The sequence below is a fragment of the Ochotona curzoniae genome, unplaced genomic scaffold (assembly GCF_017591425.1).
Source record: "Ochotona curzoniae isolate NIBS_2020 unplaced genomic scaffold, NIBS_Ocur_1.0 contig_3819, whole genome shotgun sequence".
In the NCBI taxonomy this organism is placed as follows: Eukaryota; Metazoa; Chordata; class Mammalia; order Lagomorpha; family Ochotonidae; genus Ochotona; species Ochotona curzoniae.
Window position 1 is genome coordinate 58422563 of NW_024466004.1, and position 20072 is coordinate 58442634.

A 20072-nucleotide genomic window follows, 5' to 3' on the forward strand; every position below is an offset into this window, starting at 1 on the left:
GATACTTTATAAAATCACTCATTGTTTTAACCTCGAATTATGATGATTTATATTCAGTATTTCTCTTATTTCAGTTTTCTTTTGTTTGAGCTTTCACAGAATTGGAACAACAAGTTCTGACTTTCAATTCTGAATTTTTGGCTGTAAAAGATAACATTTTCAGATTTGACAACAATATATATTTGACTATATATAGACATAATACTATATATATCTGTGGTAGTATAAACTGAAAACTCAGTGACAGTAAGAGAGTCTGCTGGATCAGTTAATTTCCTTTGCAAAACAGCTAATCCTAGACTGTATGCAAATGACCACTTTGTAAATCCTCAGTCCAAATGATGAAAAATCCTCTGTCCTTCCTGCCCAAAGTTACCACTATCCTGATTTCATTAGGTGGTATTCTTTTGCAGTTTAATCCTAAACATCTGTTTTCACAATAGATTTTCTTTTTATCAATTAGAAATTGCTTTAAATCATCTAGATCTCAGTGTAGAGATAGAGGGGGGTGTTTAGAATGTTTGATAGTACAACTTTAGCTTCATGCTCAGATCCCTGATTCCAGCCACCACATGCACGTGGTGAGCTGTCCCCAGGCCTGTCTGGGCTTCAGGGGCTGCCCCATTTGGGGGGAGTACGCCGGGGTGAGTACACCCAAGGGGGAAGTCTCGGGGGCTAGGCAAATCCTCTGGCAGGACACAGTCCGTGCAGGTAAACACAAGAAGCATGATAGGAAACAGCCCAGAACAGGCCATGGAAAGTTTCCCACTGGCGTACATTTGGTATGGGTCAGGGGCAGACCAGGCTGAATCAGTTCACGTCATCCACTGGAGAATCCGAACACCAGAACAGAGTGTGGGTCGAGCCAGGTTCAGTTGTGACAAAAACCCGTGCACAATACGGAATGCCAAGGTGAGGTTACCTATGTCGGATGTGACCACAGCACCCAACCAGCCCACATGAGAACCAGGAAGGGAGGGGGCGGAGCTGGCAGGGGATAAGGGGAGGATTTTCTTGCTGGACAGCTACTGTCACTGGAGAGTGAGAGCTGGGATGGGGGCAGAGCAAACTAAGCAGGGCTACAACACCTGTGGGCCTCATGTGAGCTAGATCAGGGAAAAATCATGCTGAGTTGATTGTTCCTACTGGTGCCAGCTGGCAGAAGCTGGCATTGGGGGCTAATTCTGTCAAGTCAAACCACAGAACCACCTGGAGAGTGCATAATCTGGGAGTCAGAGTGGCCTGGTAGGGAAATAGTGGGCTCCTCCCTCTTGGGTTACTACTCCCATTGGAGAGCACAAAAACCAGATAGAAAGGCACCCAACAACATTTGTGATGGCTGGATAGTTGAGCTGGTTAGATGGAACTAGGCTTTAATACCCATTGACATGTATGAGAGCTGAATGGGATGTGGGACAGACTGGACAAGCCTGTGCTGCACATACTGGGAAACCAGTGTAGGAGGTGGGACGGGTGGGGGTTATTGTGGGTCGCTCTGACTAGGCTGCAGCTCTCTGGTTTATGTGAGGGCCGAGTGTGTGCTGGCCAGAACCAGGCTGGACTACAACACCCATTGGTTCCAGTGGAAGTCAGGGCTGGAAACAGAACCAACCCAGCAATTGCAACCACTAGCTGATTTGGTTGATGGACTGTGCCGGGCCCTGTGCTTGCTAGTACACATGAGAATCTGGTCTGAGAACACCTCAGACAAAGTTTCTTTGGGGATCTCCCCAATCAAACTGCCAGACTCAGAACTCTAACCATGAAAAGACAGAGGACAGAACAAGTCAATCAACCACCTCAGCCATATATTGGCAGTAAAAGAACTAGGCAAATGGAGACTCTGTGTTGGACTATGTGAATCAGTGGCTCCTTCAACGACCTCATTGTGCTTGGAGTGGAGATGATTGGCAGCAATTTATAACTGGTGAACTATCAAAACCACTTGAGCAAGACCCTCGGAGCATGTCCACATCAGGGACCTGGGGTGGGTGGGAGACTGGGTGGGGCTTCTCCCTTAAAACCCCCTTTACCTCAGATACATTGAAACATTATGGAAGTAATAGTCTTACCCAGTTTCCTGTAGCCCTTGAATCTTTTTACCTTAATTGATTGTGCAAAGATTGTGAAAAATATAATAAAAAATGGAAAAAGTTTTTTTTAAAAAAGTATAGCTTTCAAGAATTTGATTAAATGCATGTGGTTCCATGCACATTACACTTATTAACATCAACCAGGGCTTTGAGCCATGGCTTCTCCCAGCTCTTTTTGTTTGGCCGTCTTGAATCATAGCTTTCTAAGTTCAAAGTTTTTTCAAATGTGTGTTCTGTAGAATAAACACAAATGTAATTCAGGTGCCATAACATCCTCCCTTCTTCTCTCCCCATTGTTTTTACAGCATGGGTAGGCTCGCTGTCCATGGGAATGATTTTCTTTTGCTGCCCGATAGTCAGCGTCTTCACAGACTTATTTGGTTGTCGGAAAACAGCCGTTGTGGGTGCCGCCATCGGGTTCATTGGACTCATGTCTAGTTCTTTTGTAAGGTAAGGACTTGGTTTCTTTATGTTGCACTTTTGAAGAACTGTTAGACCCTTTCATGTTGTTCTTTTAGAAGCTTTACCTTTGCAAGGGTAGATCCCCTTGTAAATGGCTTAAACTGTGCAGCAGCACTTGCAGAATTTTAGCACTGCCCACACAGCACAGCAGAGCTTGAGGATTTGAGGTTTTGCCTGCAGTGCCGATTTGATATAAAATATTTTTTTATGCATGGTTTCAAAAATCCTGCTGTTGATGCCAATCCAGATGGTGAATTCTTATCTGTACTTAAAAAGGTAATATTTTCAAGCTTTAAGGCAAAATGGCCAGGTGCACCTTAAAATAAAACTTAGTAGTTCGGTCCTTGGGCTCTGGGGCAACTGACGCTCCCTGCAGTGTGGCGACTGTGGGGGGTGCCCCTGCCGGGTCGGACCCAATGCGGGGGACTCACGCCAAAGACACTGCCACAAGGCAGTGAACGAGTCCTCGGCCTCCCCCAGGACCCAAGAGAGCTCTTCCCTCAGGGTAAGTCCGCCATGAGGGAACTTGGGAACTGGGTGGAAATTCCTAGCTCCGCCCAGCTGCTAAGACCATGCGGCTGGGGGAGTTTGGGAGGAGTTCGGTCCTTGGGCTTGGGGGCAACTGACGCTCCCTGCAGTGTGGCGACTGTGGGGGGTGCCCCTGCCGGGTCGGACCCAATGCGGGGGACTCACGCCAAAGACACTGCCACAAGGCAGTGAACGAGTCCTCGGCCTCCCCCAGGGTGGCCAGTGCACCAAGTGGTGCCAGGCATTGCCTGCTGGCCGCCCGGAAGGGCGAACTCTGGGGTTTTCAAGATATGTAGTTGCTGCCTGGGGTCACTCATGACTAAGACTAGGTTGAGTGTAGGTGCAAAGTGAATTTTCGGGTATTCTCAGTGACAGGGTCATGAAAGATTTAAGCAGGCAAGGGGACCAAGACTTAGTGGTTTGGGGGAAGTGTCCAGAAGATAATTTTAGTAAGACAGATGCAACAGCTCAATTATGAATACAGAGATGGGATATTAGTATAGAACATCACTGATCACCACATACTAGCCCACACTGAAGCTATGGATGGGGGCCTCTTTGGCAGTGTTGGGTACCATTGCCCTACTGAGTGTTGGAGTTGTGGAGTGGTCACATTTGGCAGGATCAAGACACTGTCCAGCACACAAGAGAACTTGGGCTGGGGGTAGACTCTGTGGGGTTGTGTGGGCCCAACCCTTTGGAATACAAGTCCCCCAGGTTAGTTCCCAAGCTGGGGTTGCAATGGTCTAAGCTAGGTGTGACCACGCCATCTGCCATCACTCATGGGTAAAGGAATCCACAACAGTCAGGGTAGGTCAAGGCAGCAGCACCCAAATGTGCATCTTTAAATAGGATGTGGGGTGGGCCGGGCTGCCACTGGAAGGGGGCAGAATGGGCAGGGCTGAACAAACCTTAACTCACAAGAAACAACAGAAATCAGGTTGGAGCACAGCTCATGCCAGGTAGGTCCTTGCACATACTGATCTGTGTGAGGCAGAGGCACTAAGCCACAGCATCCAAGGGGCCAGGACAAGTGAGGGGCTCTGCCAAGCGGAGACAGACCAACCACCGGCCTACACCTGCTCTATGGCAGGGCAGAGGCCCGGTTGGGGAAATAACAGGACACCCTAGCTGGGTTGAGTTTCCCACCAAGGAGCGCATGGGCTGGAACTGAGGCTACATTCTGATCAGGATACAATCATAATCTCACTTGGCACAATTGTGGACTGGGATGGGAAGCACCAAGCCAGGCCAAATTCCAACACCATCTGGTGCTCTGGAGGACCGGGGAGGGTTGTGTGACAGACTAGGTTAGGTCTCAGCCCTTACTGAACCATGTGTGAGCTGGGTAGGGGTATGGAAGAGCCATGGCTGGGTTGAAATATCCAACAACAAGAACCAGCTTGGTTCGGAGGCCAGGCAGGAAAAGCCACTGTTCCTCCTAGGATAGCAGGCGAACTGAGTAGTGCTGGCTCATGGACCCACTGGTATGCGCGAAAACTGGCAGTGGGAGAGGTTCTGGTGGAGAAGCCTGGGCAACTTCTCTGGCAGGACACAGTCCCATGCAGGTAAGCGCAAGAAGCACAATAGGGAACAACCAAGAACAGGCAATGAAAATTATCCCACTGGCATACACATGGCATGGGTTGGGGGCAGACCAGCCTGAATCTGTTCACATTACCTTCTGGTGAATCCAAGCACCAGAACAGAGTGTGGGTCGAGCCGGGTTCGGTTGCAACACATACCAGTACACAACAAGTAATGCCAAGGTGAGATGAGCCGTACCAGATGTGGCTGCAGCACACAAACAGCACATGTGACAATCAGGGAGGAGGCAAAGCCAACAGGGGAACGTGGGCACCCCTGCTGGATAACTACTTCCATTGGAAAGTGTGAATACGGATGGGGGCAGTTCAGACTAGGCAGGGCTATAGCACCTGTGGGCCTCACGGTGAGCTGACTGTTCTGACTGGTGCAAGTTAAAATTAGAGTGGGTTGAGGGGTGTTTGGGCTTAGCCACAGCGTTAGCTGGCAGAGGCTGGCACTAGGAGCTAATTCTGTCAAGTCAAATGCCAAAACCACCTGGAGACTGCATACTCTGGGAGTGGGTGTGGCCTAGTAGGGAAATAGTGGGCACCTCCCTCAGGGTTACCACCCTCACTGGACAGCACGAAACCCAGGCTAGAAGCAGGGGTGGCTTGACAGAAAGGCACCTGCCAGTAGGTGTATGGGCTGGATAATAGTTTGGTTGGGTTGAACTAGGCTTCAATGTCCATTGACGTGTGCGAGAGCTAATTGGGATGTGGTACAGACTGGACAAGCCTGCAGTGCATACTGGCAAGCATGGGAACCAGGGTAGGGGGCAGAACTGGTAGGGGTTTTGGGGAGTCGCCCCAACTAGGCTGCAGCTCCAACTGGTTTGCGTAAAGACCGAGTATGAAGTGGGTAGAATCGAGCTGGACTACAACACCCATTGGTTCACAAGGAAGACAGGGCTGGAAGCCGAACGGACCCAGCAATCGCAACGACCAGCATACGCATAAGCTGATTGGTGTGACGAACAGTGTTGGAGTCTGTACTAGCAAACTCACTCAAGAATCGGATCTGGGATCAACTCAGATGAAGTTTCTTTGGATATTTCTCGAACTGAACTGCTGATCTTGGAACCCCAACCATCAAGAGACTGTCAGCCAGTGGACTCTGAATAGGTTTCATTACGGTTGGGACGGAGAGATTGGCAGCAATCCGGAACTGATGAACTATCAAAACTGTATGAGCAGGACCCTTGGAGCGCGCCTCATGCTGGGGATCGGCGGGGATGGGTGGGAGGTAGGATGGGGCTTTCCCCTTTGTTACTCCCCTAACCCTAGATACAGGGCAAAATGATTATATTAATGTGGAAACAATGATATTACCCACTTTCACCCTGTAGCCCGTGACCCTTTGTACCCTAATAAACTAAGATTATTTAAAAAAAAAAAATAAATAAAACTTAGTGTCAAAATGCTTTCCCTGAATCTGCAAAAAAGGTAGTATCCTCAAAAGGGAACCTTCTAGCCCCAAATGAAACCCCTGTGCCCTGCTCCTGTTCTCCTGCTGGGTGAGAGAGGTCCTGAACTAGAGGTACACTGGTTTAATCTGCAGCTCTAGCTAACAGGAAAACCTGTTAAGATCGTTTCCTTCCTGTCTCTACATGTGATTCGGCTGCATTCTCCTGCCTTTTCCCTTCCTTCACTGTCTTTTGCTACATGATTCAGGTCATGTGGTTTGGGGGGAGCCAGAATTGCATTTCTTGCTTTGCCTTCACTCATTTTTAAATGCTTGGGAGTTAATAACTGGAGTCTTTGGCTTCACTCCTTCTTCTGTACACCCCAACTCTGACCCTCTTCCTTTCATTCTCTCACCTAATTTAAACTTTTTATTTGAATTTTGGAAAATCATGTTTACATCTTAGAGAAAAAAGATAAGTTATCTTTAAAGTACTCTTGTGCTTTTTCCTTCTAAAGTTTTTAAAGAAAAAAAAAAGGGCATTTTGCCTGGAAGAAGAATCTGTTGAGGTGACTGAGATCATCTGTTTGTCACTGACTGTTATCAGCAATCCAGCGTTGTGCTGGGCATGCCTCATCTTTGATCTGCTGGCCTCCAGGTCCACTGTCAGTACCTGTGGTCCTGCCACCTGCTGAATGTGGCAACACTTGGGCTGCGGTAGAGAGAGGGTTGAGAGGTGGGAAACCTGTGTAACCTTTTACCCTGTTTGGTAGACAAAACACACATAACAGAGCAAGCAAGTTTTCAAACTTTTTCTACCACTGAGAAAAAAATACTTAGCAAATATATTTTATGTTGCGACCCAGTTTTTGACTGCCTCTGCCAAGGAGAACCTGAAACCAGATTTGCATTACTATGTGTAATGTTCTCCTGTTTTATGTTCAGTTCCTTTTTAAAAAAATCCTGCTGGCTCAGGGCTCCCAAGGTTTTGATGCAGTGTACCAGAGCAAAAGGCAGTATGGTACAGATGACTTCTTCAGCTCCTCAAATCCTCCTGGTGTCCCTTCTCTCACCCCTTGGATACAGGTGACTGGGACCCTTTTAGTCTTACTGATTTGTACTGTGCTTCTTCGGTGTCCAACTGGGACCATTTGGATCATCTGAAGTGCAAATCTAGAAGAAAAAATGTGTGCAATGTGAAAGTGCTGTGACAGACTTCCTGCCATTGTGCTGTGCAGAGAATACCCCATGCCAGTCACTCCCGACCTTCACACACACCAGTGTGCTCAAGATGAATGTTGGTGATTTACATGTGTGGGAATCTGGGTGTATAGCTGACAGCATCACACTACGTTGGTAGAACTGGATGTGTGCTCATACTGTTGTCATGATTTTTAATGTATACTTTATAAGGCATATTTTGTTTTTATTTAAGTTTTAAAATTTCTGATATTTTCCATGCCCCCAAATTCTCCCCTTAATACACACTTTGAAGAAAGCACAGAAAGATATAATAGATTTTCTGTTTTCTCTTAAAATTTCTAAATAAAACATATATTGCAGGAGGAATTCAATAAGCAGGGAGGGATTGAGGAAGGGCTGGGGATTCCCAGAGCCTATGAAACTGTGTCATAAAATTATATATAAATAAATAAATAACCAAAAATATATATTACAGTTATTTGAAAAAAAAACTAACCATATGGCAGAGAATGAAGTATGATTTTTATCTTTCATTCCATATTTTTATTATTTGAATAGATGCCTTGCTCCCATAGACAAGCTGAGATTAAGTTGAAGTCAGAATCACATTTAAATTTTTCTTCCCTCTGGGCAAATACCTGATACATAGCAAGTTATCAGAGAGAGGTGTGAGGTTGAGCTAGTGAGACCCAGAAGTACCTGGAGCCTGCTGTGCAGCCAGTGTGGCCATGGGGTCGGGAGGGAGCGGCATCTCAGAGCTGCCAACAGGCCTTCATTGTATCAGAGTCTAGGGTTCCCTGTGATTACCCACTGATTGCTAGACTAGCACAATTGTCCAAAGTGTAATTATTAACCAACATTATCTCTGCTAGTTTCTAATAAATTATTTGCCTTCTCTATTGATATATGTATAGCCTTTTGAATTTGACTTTCAAAGCATTTTAAGTTTTCTTGTATTCCCTTAATTGATTCAAAGAATGTAGTGATAGACCCACTTACCTTCCAGAGGAATATGCTGTTCTTTGGCTAAGCGACGGAATTCTTGGGTTTGTTTTTGGTTTTTTTGTTTGTTTGTTTTGTTTTGTTTTGTTTTTTTTAGAGAGAGCTGCATAACCTTAAATCTTACAAACAGTATCACTAATGATGAGCATACTTAATTCAGTCTTTAAACAATCAGAGTATGATTTCTTGTTATCTTGCTCAACTCTTGGAACAGCACAGTCCAGGGCAAAGGTTGGTCTGCAGCCCTTAGGCCAGCAAAAATGAGGCACAACTGCTCCTGTGTGCAAATGTTGCTGACATAACCTTCAGGTGAAAAATACCAAATGCAGCTTTTTCTTGTGCTAGAATACTGAATAAACACCTAGGAAAACTCCAGGAAGTAATGATTTCTCAGAGTTAAACGCTGGTTTCCTAGAAAGTCTCTTTGAGACAAGATTTTTCTGCTTGCCGGTTTAATCCCTGTCGATTTTACTGGGGCCCTTCCTGTTCCCAGTCTTTACTTCTGAACTGCAAAGATGGTTCTTGCCCCTTGTGCAGGTCACCTGAGATCCATGGCAGGAGGAGGAGCAACAGTCACTGATGACCTTAACAGTCATTTTTTTCACATGTCCAGATTAAACTAAAATGATTTTTAGTGCTATGTTCTTGATGTGTCTTTGGTTTATTTATTTATTTTTTTGTGGAACATGTGTTGATGAATTTGTTACTGAATGCAATTTTGGTTCCACTGAGCACATGAGACAGACACTGAAAGCCACCTTCCATCTTTTTCATCTTTGTACAGTTCCATCGAGCCTCTGTACCTTACTTATGGGATCATCTTCGCCTGCGGCTGCTCCTTTGCATACCAGCCTTCCCTGGTCATTCTGGGACACTATTTCAAGAAGCGCCTTGGACTGGTGAATGGCATTGTGACCGCCGGCAGCAGCGTCTTCACGATTCTGCTGCCCTTCCTTCTGAGGTTTCTGATTGATAAGGTGGACTTCTTCATCACGCTGAGGATCCTCTGCATCTTCATGTTCGTTCTCTTCCTGGCTGGCTTCACTTACCGACCTCTTGTTCCCAGTGCCAAAGACAAAGAGAGTAAAAGCAGCAGATTCTCCTTCTTTTCCAGAAGAAAGTTCAGTCCTCCAAAAAAAATTTTCAATTTTGCCATCTTTAAGGTGACAGCTTATGCTGTGTGGGCAGCTGGAATACCACTTGCACTCTTTGGATACTTTGTGCCTTACGTTCACTTGGTGAGTACCCATCTCTGTCATTGTGGGTAGCGGAGATTGCTCATTCCCCTCGGGAAATCTTCTTAGAAGAGCAAGATTAGGATGTAGTTGGCCAGAAGCATTTTCTTGCAGGAAGTCTGGGGACTCTTGCAATTAAAGTCTCTCAGGACAAGGTCAGCATTATCCATCAGATTGTTAAGCAAAACCAAGCAGCTAAGGTCGCTTCCTTCCTTCTTTGCTTTCTTCCTTCCTTTCTTTGCTTTGCTTTCCTTTGCTGTCTTGTTTTCTTTCTTTATCTTTTCTTTACTAAAGGAAAGTTGAAATCTTGAAATAAGTTGTATCAATGTTACTAGATCATTTTTCCCCCTAGGTCACTCCATAGAAATGCCCTGCTCATCTTAATCAGGGACAAAGCTAGTGCAATAATTTTAATTATTTTTCAGCAAGGAATGCAGAAGTTAGGTAGTTGGCAAGAAAAGCCAATGACTTCAACACAATGAAACATGGCATCTGCGAGTGGGAGTTGCACCCAGAAGAAGCATGTTTGAGAAATGGTCGACAAATTCTGAATGAGGGAAGAGCTCATTTTGCATAGAATTCTGGAGCTCAAGTGCCAAAATAATTTATGTTGTTATTTCTGTTTCAAAGATAGAACTCAGTCTTTTTGTATGGAGACCAGAAGCAGTGTTTGAAGCATTTGTCCTGTCAAAATAGGATTATTGGTGCTCATTTTCTCTGTGTTTTAGCTATTATGGCTTAAAAAAATAGGTTTACAGTTTTCTTTGTGTATGTGTACTGTGTCTTGACATGGAACTTTAAAAAAGATAGTTTATTTTATTTATTTGAAAAGCAGAGTTACAGTGAAAGAGAGAGAAAAAGATTGAGAGAGACAACTCATGAGCTGGTTCCCTCCCTAGATGGCTACAATTGCCAGAACTGAACCAGGCCACAGCTGGGAGCCAGGAACTTCATCCACGTCTCCCACATGGGTGCAGGAATGCAAGCACTTTGGCCATCTTCCAGTGCCCTCTCACTCGCATCAGCTGGGAGCTGAATCAGGCAACGAGTTGATTTGTTGGGCTAGACTCCAACATAGAACTTTTCTAGCTTATAGTCTACTTTCAGACATTGCAGTTTTCTTTAAGAGATTTGGTGAAAGTTGGTAAGACCAAATCAAAGAATGGCTAGGCTCTCAGGAGTGAGCTAGTAAGTATAGATATAATTAGGCTTTTATGGGTGGTTTTGTTTAATTCAAACATTTCCCAAAGGCAAAGAATACACAAAGAGAAACTAAGTACATATTGTATATAAGAATAATTTTGATTTCTCAATTCTCATTGTTCTCTTTATTATCTTCTTGCCATGGTAGTTAAGAAAGCTACTGGGTTTGGTCTGGCATTGTGGCACAGTGGGTTAAGCGACCACCTGTGCAGTGCCAGCTTCACATATTATAGCACTGATTCAAATCCTGGCTGCTTTGCTTGTGATCCAGTTCCCTTCTAATCCACCTGGGAAAGAAGCCAATGGTAACCCAAGTACTTGGGCCCCTGCTGACCCCTGGATAGAGTTAATAGGCTTTTGGGCTTTGGCCTGATCCAGCAGCTCTAGCCATTTGGGAAGTGGACCAGTGGATGGAAGATCTCCTTTTCTCTGCCCTGTCATTCTTGAAAATGAATAATTAATTAACTAATTAATTAATGTAAAAAATGAACTCATAATAAATAAATAAATTTTATGAAATGAATGTGGATGACCAGCCCGGAGATATATGGAAAGACTAGAGCTTAGTGCTGAGGATCTCCTAGATTTAAAATTCTGATGCAGAGAGCTCCAATCCACTTGTTCATTCCCCAAGTAGTCACAGTGCTGGTGCTCAGTCGGAATTGGGTTCGGGAGCTGCATCCTCAATCCAGGTCTCCCACAGGAAATGCAGGAGCCCCATTTCTCAGACTGTCACTCCTGTTACCAGGGCCTGCATTGGCAGGAAGCTAGAGTCAGGAGCTGGAGCCAGGATTCCAAGCAGGCAATGTAGTGTGGATGTGGGCATCACAACAATGTGGCTTCATGCTCACCACGGCTTGCATTCTCCATTCTCTGAGGCGCTGGGTAAAACGGCCTAGCATGTGAGTTCTGCCACACTCCTGGAATCAGTGACTACATCCTGATCTGATACTCAATTTTAATGCTTTCAGGAAACCATGTCTGAACCCAGTAAGGCTATTTTTTTTTTGGAATGTAGGTCTATTGTGGGCAGTTCAACTTTACTAAACTATTGCTTCCACAGCTTTTATAGTAAAAAAAAAAAAAAAAAAAGAAAGAAAGAAAGAAACTACTGCATCCTTTCTCAAAGATGAACAGAAATTCTCTTTGTTATTGCTTTCCATTTTCCTTGGCCTTGAACACACAGAGAAATTTATATTCTGTCCCTACTAATACTAGAGATTTTCCAGAAGACAAATGGCAAGTGATTATGTAGTTACATTCCCAGTTTGTAAAACAGTTCCACACATACTGCTTTCTTTGACCATCACAATAAACCCGTGAGGTACACTAGGAAACACTGGAAACAGATCCTTTGCCAACAGGATAGTGGGTGATCTCCCAGGAATCACGTATCAGCACACAGCAGAGAGTGGTTCCTTTTTGCTGTGCCTACCTGGTCACAGAACTAGTACAGTCCTGTGGAAGAGTATGTTGGCCTTTCCCCTCAGTATGCCATCATCTTACTTTTAGTGAAAATGGGCATGTGCCTCAGGGAATTTGATGAGCATGTTATGGCCTTAACAATGCATCTGTGGCGGGCAATGAGTTAACAGTGCTTCTGACACAGATGTAGTCAGGGGGCAGTAAATCAGATAGTGCACACAACAGTAAGGTCTCTGTTCGCTCTCTTAACAAGCAGTGCTTTCTCTCCCTCCTTCCAGGCATGTTTTCTTACAAAATGTTGACATTTTTCATTTGGATTTTCTTTCTCAAACTGTTAAGTGTTGAAAGCCTTATTGTGGAGGAAACACCAGCGAGCTATATGCATGCAGACTGTTTAATTCTCACTTCTGGTGGCTGTGCGGAGTTTGCCATTTTTCTTGTAAGGTTGGAAATGTGGATGTGAACCCAGACCTCAGGGAATGAGACATCAGTTTCCACCTTCAGTGTCTCACATCTTACTAAAACTACTAGGCGTTGTTCAGTTCCTACTGAAAACCCTTTCCTGACGTTTGAATGAGACACACACGTATAATGTGAGAACTTGCTCTGTAGGAGCATGAAATCTGTTTAGGGTAATGACGACTGTTATCCATTACAAAGTGTGCATACTTCTCTGTTAATATTCACAACAGTGAAACACCTGTGATGTAGCATTTAAAAAAAAAAAAAAAGATCTATTTATTGGGGCCCGGCGGCGTGGCCTAGCGGCTAAAGTCCTCGCCTTGAACGCACCGACATCCCATGTGGACGCCAGTTCTAATCCCGGCAGCTCCACTTCCCATCCAGCTTCTTGCTTGTGGCCTGGGATAGTTGAGGACGGCCCAAAGTCTTGGGACCCTGCACCCGTGTGAGAGACCTGGAGGAGGTTCCTGGTTCCTGGCTTCGGATCAGCGCAGTACCACTTGTTGCTGCCACTTGGGGAGTGAATCATTGGATGGAAAATTTTCCGCTCTCTCGCTCCTCCTTTCTGTATATCTGACTTTGTAATAAAACATAAATAAATCTTTTTTAAAAATCTATTTTTTATCGGATAATCAGATTTATAGAGAGAAGGAGAAGAAGAGAGGAAGATCTTCTGTCCACTGATCCACTCAAGTGGCCTCAGTGGCTGGAGCTGAGCCAATCCGAAGCCAGGAACCAGAAGCTTCTTCTTGTTCTCTCATGTGTGCTCCCAATGTTTGGGCCATCCTTGACTGCTTTCTCAGGCCACACGCAAGGAGCTGGATGGGAGTAGCTGGGACATAAACCAGTGCCCACATGGGGATCCCAGCACATGCAAGGCGAGGACTTTAGCCACTAGGCTACTGCACCAGGCCCGATATAATGTTCTTATTTCAAGGTTGAGAAGACTGAGGCACCAGGAGGGTCAGTAACACACTCAAGGTCACAGAGATAATGAGTGGTCATTGTTAGTGTATTTCTTGCACAAGGCGGTCCTGGCCAGGGTTTTTAAGGTGCAGGTTCTGAAGTCACACACAGCCTAGTGGGAATCCTGGTTCTGTCTCTTCCATGTCGCATAACCTTGGGCATCCTCTCTGAGCATTAGCTTTTCGTCTGTAAATAGAGGTAAGACCAATTTTGCTGACTTGTGAGTTCTAAAGAAAACTTGAATTAAACATCTACCCCCAGGCTGGCATAAAAACAGGAGTAATTTGAAGACAATGTGGTTGCCAAGTGAAAGGTTTTAGAGGGAACTACAGAAGATTGGAAAGAGAAATATGATGTCCATTTGGAAAGGTGACTTAGAGGCTTCTTGGCATTGGAGTTGGGCACTGAGCATGAAGTTTTGCATTATGACTGTATCCCTAATCAAGGCAGGGACTCATTTATCAGCATCTGTCATTTTTGAGACTCAGAAGTTCAATGGAGTGTTCTACCTCTGGTAAGCATTCTGAAATACACAGCATGCTGCTTTTTGTAGGACTGTAGTCACCTGACTCCTGTACAGTGCGACACCACAGATTGTTCCGCCTACCTAACTGTGGCTACGCACTCTTTAGTTTTAGTTTGTGAGGCAGAGAGAGAGAGAGAGAGAATACTTCTATTCTATTTGCTGGCTTATTCCCCAAATGCCCAGAAAGGTGCTGGGCTGGGAGCCAGAACGAGCTTCTGTTAGTCCAGGTCTCCATGTGCATTGCAGGGACCTAATCACTTGAGTCATCAGTTGCTGCTTCTCAGGGTCCATGTGCATCGGGAAAACAGTGGATTTAGAAATCTGAGTCAGGAACTGAACACAAATCCTCCATTGTGGGCATCCTAACCTGCAGCCAAACCCAAAAGCTGCTCTTCTGTTCTCCTTCTAATAAGACTTACCCAACCTCCTGGTTACAAATCACTGCTTCTCACCTCCCTAACCCCTCACAGAAACTCAGCCTTCCCACACTATTTTTTTCTTTTTGAAGATTTATTTATTTACTTGAAAGGTGTAGCTTCAGAGAGTGGGAGTTAGATTCACTCTCCAGTGGCTGCCATGACCAGGACTGGGCCAGGCCATAGCCAGGGGCCAGGAGTCAGGAGCTTTCTTTGGCTCTCTCACGTGGATATTGGGGCTCAAGCACTTGGGCCATTTTGCACTGCTTTCCCCAGGGCATTAGCAGGGAGCTGGATCACAACTAGAACAGCTGGGACTTGAACTGGTGCCACATGGGATGTCAGCATCTCAAGCAATGGCTTTACCTGCTATGCCATAATACCAGCCCCTGCTTTCTTTTTTCTTTATAGTGCTTAACACATGCAAATATATTAGGTTACTTACTTTTTTTTATAATAGTTGCTTATTGTCTCTATGAATAAATACCTCTACTGGAATGTCACTCTGAAGGTAAGGATTTCTCTTTTGTTCAGTAATAGATTTCAATCATGTAGCACAGTGCCTAAAACACAAATGAGGATGTTTTTGTTGAATGACTAAATAAGAGGATGCCAACAGTGACACAACATAAGCATTTATTTTCTTGCCACTTGAACCTTTAAATTTCTCTCCTTAGGCCATAATGGTCTTTGCACATTTTACGCTTATGGGCCATGATGGTGTCACTCATTCAGAATTTCACTCATGAGCTCAGAGTCTGCCAAACTCAAAACAACTGAGTAGTCACTAAGGCTGGCTGGTGGCCGAAGAGAGACTTGGTGTGTTTGCTTTGAGCCACAGCTAGCTGCACATGCCTGTGCTGGCACCATAAGATAAGCAGAGGAAATTTCTTTTGTCTGCTAAGCAATCATCCTTGGTACCAACTAGGGTGTTATGTCTAAGAATGGGATTATGAACTGTGGAACCATTACCTGACCACAAGTCTGCATAGCCTTTAAAGCCCTTATTGGAGAGGTGCATAGAGAGAGGAAAGAGGGAGATTTCCCATCTATTGGTTCACTTCCCAGAAACCCACAACAGCCAGTAGCTAGGACCTCAGTCCAGGTCTCCAGCCTGGATGGCAGGAACTCAGTCACTTGAGACATCCCAGATCTACATTAACAGGAAGCTAAGATCACGAGCTGGGGCCGGGCTTTGAACTCGGATTTTTCCACACGAGATGCTGGTGTGTTAACTGGAATCTAAATGCCTGCCTGGTTGAGCACTGAAAACAGGGCAAGTGAGTGAGATGACTGATAAAGGCCTAGAAATAGCAGTGATATAGCGTCTTACCAGCACGGAAGGCTCATTCCTCACCATGGAGATGATGGCTTGGGTTCATTTGCTGTCATAGCTCTCCAGTGTTACTCAGCTTGACCAGCAGTTCTTCAGATGCCTGTGTTCTCTGACTCTAGACTCTATCATTGGATTGAGTTTTGGTTTTTCAGCTTTTAATGTGTATAGCTCTCTTATCAAGAAGTTGACTGACTCATTGTTGAAATCTGTCCCTTACACTGTCATGAGATAGTTTCTCAAAAATTTGATGCAAAGAACTAAGAGGACTGGTTTTGTGTCAAGCAGTTTTCAAAGAAACTTTGACCTGATAAAAAGAGCTCATGGGAGGATGCTGCAATTAAAGATAAATCATTTGCCTGTTTACAGGGTAATAAGTGGACTTCAAGTCCACTTGTAATCGAGAAGAAGCAAGTTGTATTTTTACACTTGAAATAAGGTTTTGAGGCAAACAAGTCGGTAAACGGGGCATGTGATACCTCGAGATGTTATGTGGCTCTGAGTCATACAGGTGTCCTCGTGAGTCAAGGCAGGAATGTGCTGGTAAACCTCACCAGCTCGAGCACCTCTGCTCATGCTGTGGCTAGGGTGGACTCCTAGCGTGCTGAGCCATGCAAACAGCCACAAGCCAGCTCTGCTCTCAGGGTGACTTCCTCGCAGTGATTCAGGTGATAGGGGTGAGCACTGATCATGTGTCTAGTGTTTTCACGAAACCTTGTATAACCATTTCAAGGATGAGTGTGGCCAAAGTATGATAAGTAACACATCTAGAGCTATAGAAACCCTTCTGTGAAGCTGTGCTGCCCAGGGTCCTTCGTGAGTTATGCTGATGGCTAGAATTTGAGCACAGAAACCAAACACTGGGCCTAAACTTTTAATTAAGAACTCTAAGATAGGATGCTGTCATCTTCACCCATGTTGGTTTTAAACCAAAGATTTTATTGCCTTGCACACTTTTTTCTCGTGTTCACTCAACAGTGAGAACGAAGACATAATTGAGCTGTCCTAGCACTCAGAGCAAGCAGCACAGCCCAGAGCGGACCCTGGGCTAGTCTTTGTTCTACTATAGCAGGAATAAGAGGCTTCCATGCAGCTTTGCTTTTGGCTGATCTGTAGTTCATTGTCAGTCTGAGAAAGCTGAGGCCAGACAAACCCCAGTAAGCAGAATGTGAACCAGATATGGCTTCAGGTTAGATTTCTTTCTTCCTTCCTTCCTTTTTTCTTTCCTTTTCTTTCATTTCTCTCTTTATCTTTCTTTTTTTGTCTCTCTTTCTTCCTCTCTTTTCTCCTTCCTCCCCTTTCTTCCTTCCTTCCTTGCTTCAATAAACATTGTGCACAGCAAGACAGAAGTGAACATATGCACAGATTGACAGGAGCATCTGTCCTGTATTTGGCCAGTGTAAATACTGTTCATTGGAACATGGGGAAAATCAACTGCCTTAAAGGTTTACTATTGGAGGCCACCTGGCGGATCCCTAGTCCCCAGAGAAGGCTTGAAAAGGTGTGTGTGTGAGGGGAAACTGCCTTCCTCTGGCTAAGATATACATTTCACCAGGGTTTCCCTGTGTTTTTGAAGTCTCAGGTTTTATTTGATAAATGCAATGTGCTTTTGAGAACTTCCCAAGTTTTCAAATCAATATGGATATTGATTTTTCCTTCAAAACCCTGGATCAAATTGAAGTTTGTTCATGTTTTTCATGTCAGGAAATAAATAATTATGATAGAGGATAAACAGAAGTAGAACTATTTTTAAAAAGTATTTCTATTTGGGTTTTTTTTAAGATTTATTTTTATTACAAAGTCAGATATACAGAGAGGAGGAGAGACAGAGGAAGATCCTCCGTCTGATGATTCACTCCCCAAGTGAGCGCAAAGGCCAGTACTGCGCTGATCCAAAGCCAGGACCCAGGAACTTCCTCCAGGTCTCCCACACGGGTGCAGGGTCCCAAGGCCTTGGCCTTCCTCGACTGCCTTCCCAGGCCACAAGCAGGGAGCTGGATGGGAAGTGGAGCTGCCGGGATTAGAACCGGCGCCCATATGGGATCCCAGTGCATTCAGGACGAGGACCTTAGCCGCTAGGCCACGCTGCCATAAGTATTTCTATTTGAAAGACAGAGTTACAGCTAGAAGGATAGAGATGCTCCATCTGCTGGTTTATTCCCCAATTGGCCACAACAGCTGGAGCTGAGCTGATGTCAAGCTAGGAGCCTCCTCTGGATTACCTACATGGGCACACTGGTCCTAAGACTTGAAATGTTCTCTGCTGCTTTCACAAGTCGTAAGCAGGGAGCTGCATCAGAAGCAGAGCAGCTGGGACATGAATTGGTGTCCATAAGAGATGCTGGTGCTGCAGGTGGAAGCTTAGCTGCCATGACATTTGCCCCAGGAGAAATCTAAAACAAAACAAAAAAAAGGCAGAATTAGAGGAAGAGACAGAGACCTTCTGTCTGCTGGTTCATTCCCTAGATAGCTGCACTGCCTGGAACTGGGCTAGTTTGAAGCCAAGAACCTCTTCTGAACCTCTCATGTAGGTCCAGAGGCTCTTGGACCTGGACCCTACTCTACTGCCTTCCCAGGCCATTAGCAAGGAGATACATTATATTGAAAGTCGTACCACTGGGACATGAGATTGTGCGCATCTGGGATGCCCTAGCTGCAGGCAGATGCTTATGGTGCTACGCCACAGTGCTGGACCTGATAAGTCAAAGTCTTAATTTAGCAATCCTCTTTGTGAAAGGACGTAAGCTTTTGCCAAACATTTGCCAAGTGGCCCTGGGGCTGACAAGAGGTAGGAAATTCCTGCAGGCTTATTCCTACCCCTTGATGCTCTGACATTTATAGAGAAGCTTTCCTGTCACTGGCCACAAGGCCTGCCAAGCTTAACGGGAAAGGGGCCTGCTTAGGTCTCCATGCCATCAGGCAGTCTTCAGGCCGGGGAGGTATTTCAATGGGTGGGCATTGCCAGATGTGGCTTCCAGCTGCTCATGCTGCTACCCCTGGCCCTCTGTGCTGCCTGCTTCACCTGCCTCCCTTCCCCATCCCCATCTTTCTAGAGCTTTCCCCCTGCACTCTTTGGCAGCTCACTCATAATCAGGAAGCCCTCATGCTGTCACGGCAAGCTGGATAAAAGGCTGAGTTTGGGAGGTGCATAAAATTGCAGCAAGCAGCGACAGGCAAGCAGTCCAGTCGCTGGCCTCCATGCTAAGTGGAACTGATTCTTTCCTGAATTAACGTGGCAAGCCCACTGCAGCATTATGGCTCCCAGGCACAGTTTAAAATCCTGTGTGCCCAGTCCTGAGAGCCATGCAAGGATTTGTCCTAAAACACAAGCTTATTTTAAACAAGCCTAATGTGTAGATTTCCCACATTTTCTTGTTATATCACCCACATTTTTATTAGTGTTTGGCTTACAGGAGGCTCCCACAAGAATCATCTCTCCATGGCTTCAGAGGACCACCCTGGGAGATGGGCCTCCTGCAAGTGCTTGCATGTAGCACGACAGGAAGTGGGTTTGGAGTGTGACAGCTTGCTGTGGGTTGCAAGGTCAGTGCATGGTGCAGCCCAGACCTGAGCCTGGGTCTTTGTTAAGGTGTGCCTCTTAAAGAAAACATCCGAAGAGGTGCCAGGAAAGGTGTAACAGTAACTTAGGAGCTCAAACAGGTTGCACAGATCATTTCTTTGTATTCCACTCCCTCTCCCCTCCCGAACTAAAGCGGGAGACGTCTTGGCGCTTGCCAAAAGCCACAGTGATAAAAGTGGTAGAACCAGGTGTATCATCCAAGAATATCCATGGAAATCAAATGGAAGTTTATTGTAACCTAAACTGGAAATGTAGACAGAATGAAGGAATGAAATCTCTTTCTTAGCTAAGCCTGGTCACCCTCCTCCGCCGGTTGCTTTGGCACTATTACATGGGCCAGTTTTCCTGGAGGTACCAGGGGTGATCTCATCAGCTTTGCGGTCAGTCTGTCTTGGATCTCTTGGGAGCTCAGGATCAAGGTGGTTGCATGGCAGAGTTTGGCTGAGAAAGTGAAGCATGCAGTGATGTCCTTGCATCCTGTGCCATACTGCTGAGGCTGCCCTCTCCTGTGGGCTGTGTTCCCTCCACCCTGAGAAATTTCACCTCTGTCATGCTGTGGAGCCGCTGGCATGATCCTGGCCATGTGGGGGAAGGTCACAGGGTTTTGGACACAGTTTTCCATTGATTTCAAATGCAGTTGTATGACTGAA

General features: G+C 45.4%; 1 protein-coding gene across 1 annotated transcript in view; it reads left to right on the top strand.

Annotated features, from left to right (window-relative positions):
- The window catches only part of SLC16A10 (solute carrier family 16 member 10), a 125808-nt gene that overhangs the window by 74037 nt on the left and 31699 nt on the right, over window positions 1–20072 (top strand). The window contains exons 2-3 of the mRNA XM_040983895.1: window positions 2399–2543; window positions 9061–9514. Coding sequence (XP_040839829.1) covers window positions 2399–2543; window positions 9061–9514 — 599 coding nt within the window. The remainder of the gene's footprint in view (window positions 1–2398; window positions 2544–9060; window positions 9515–20072) is intronic.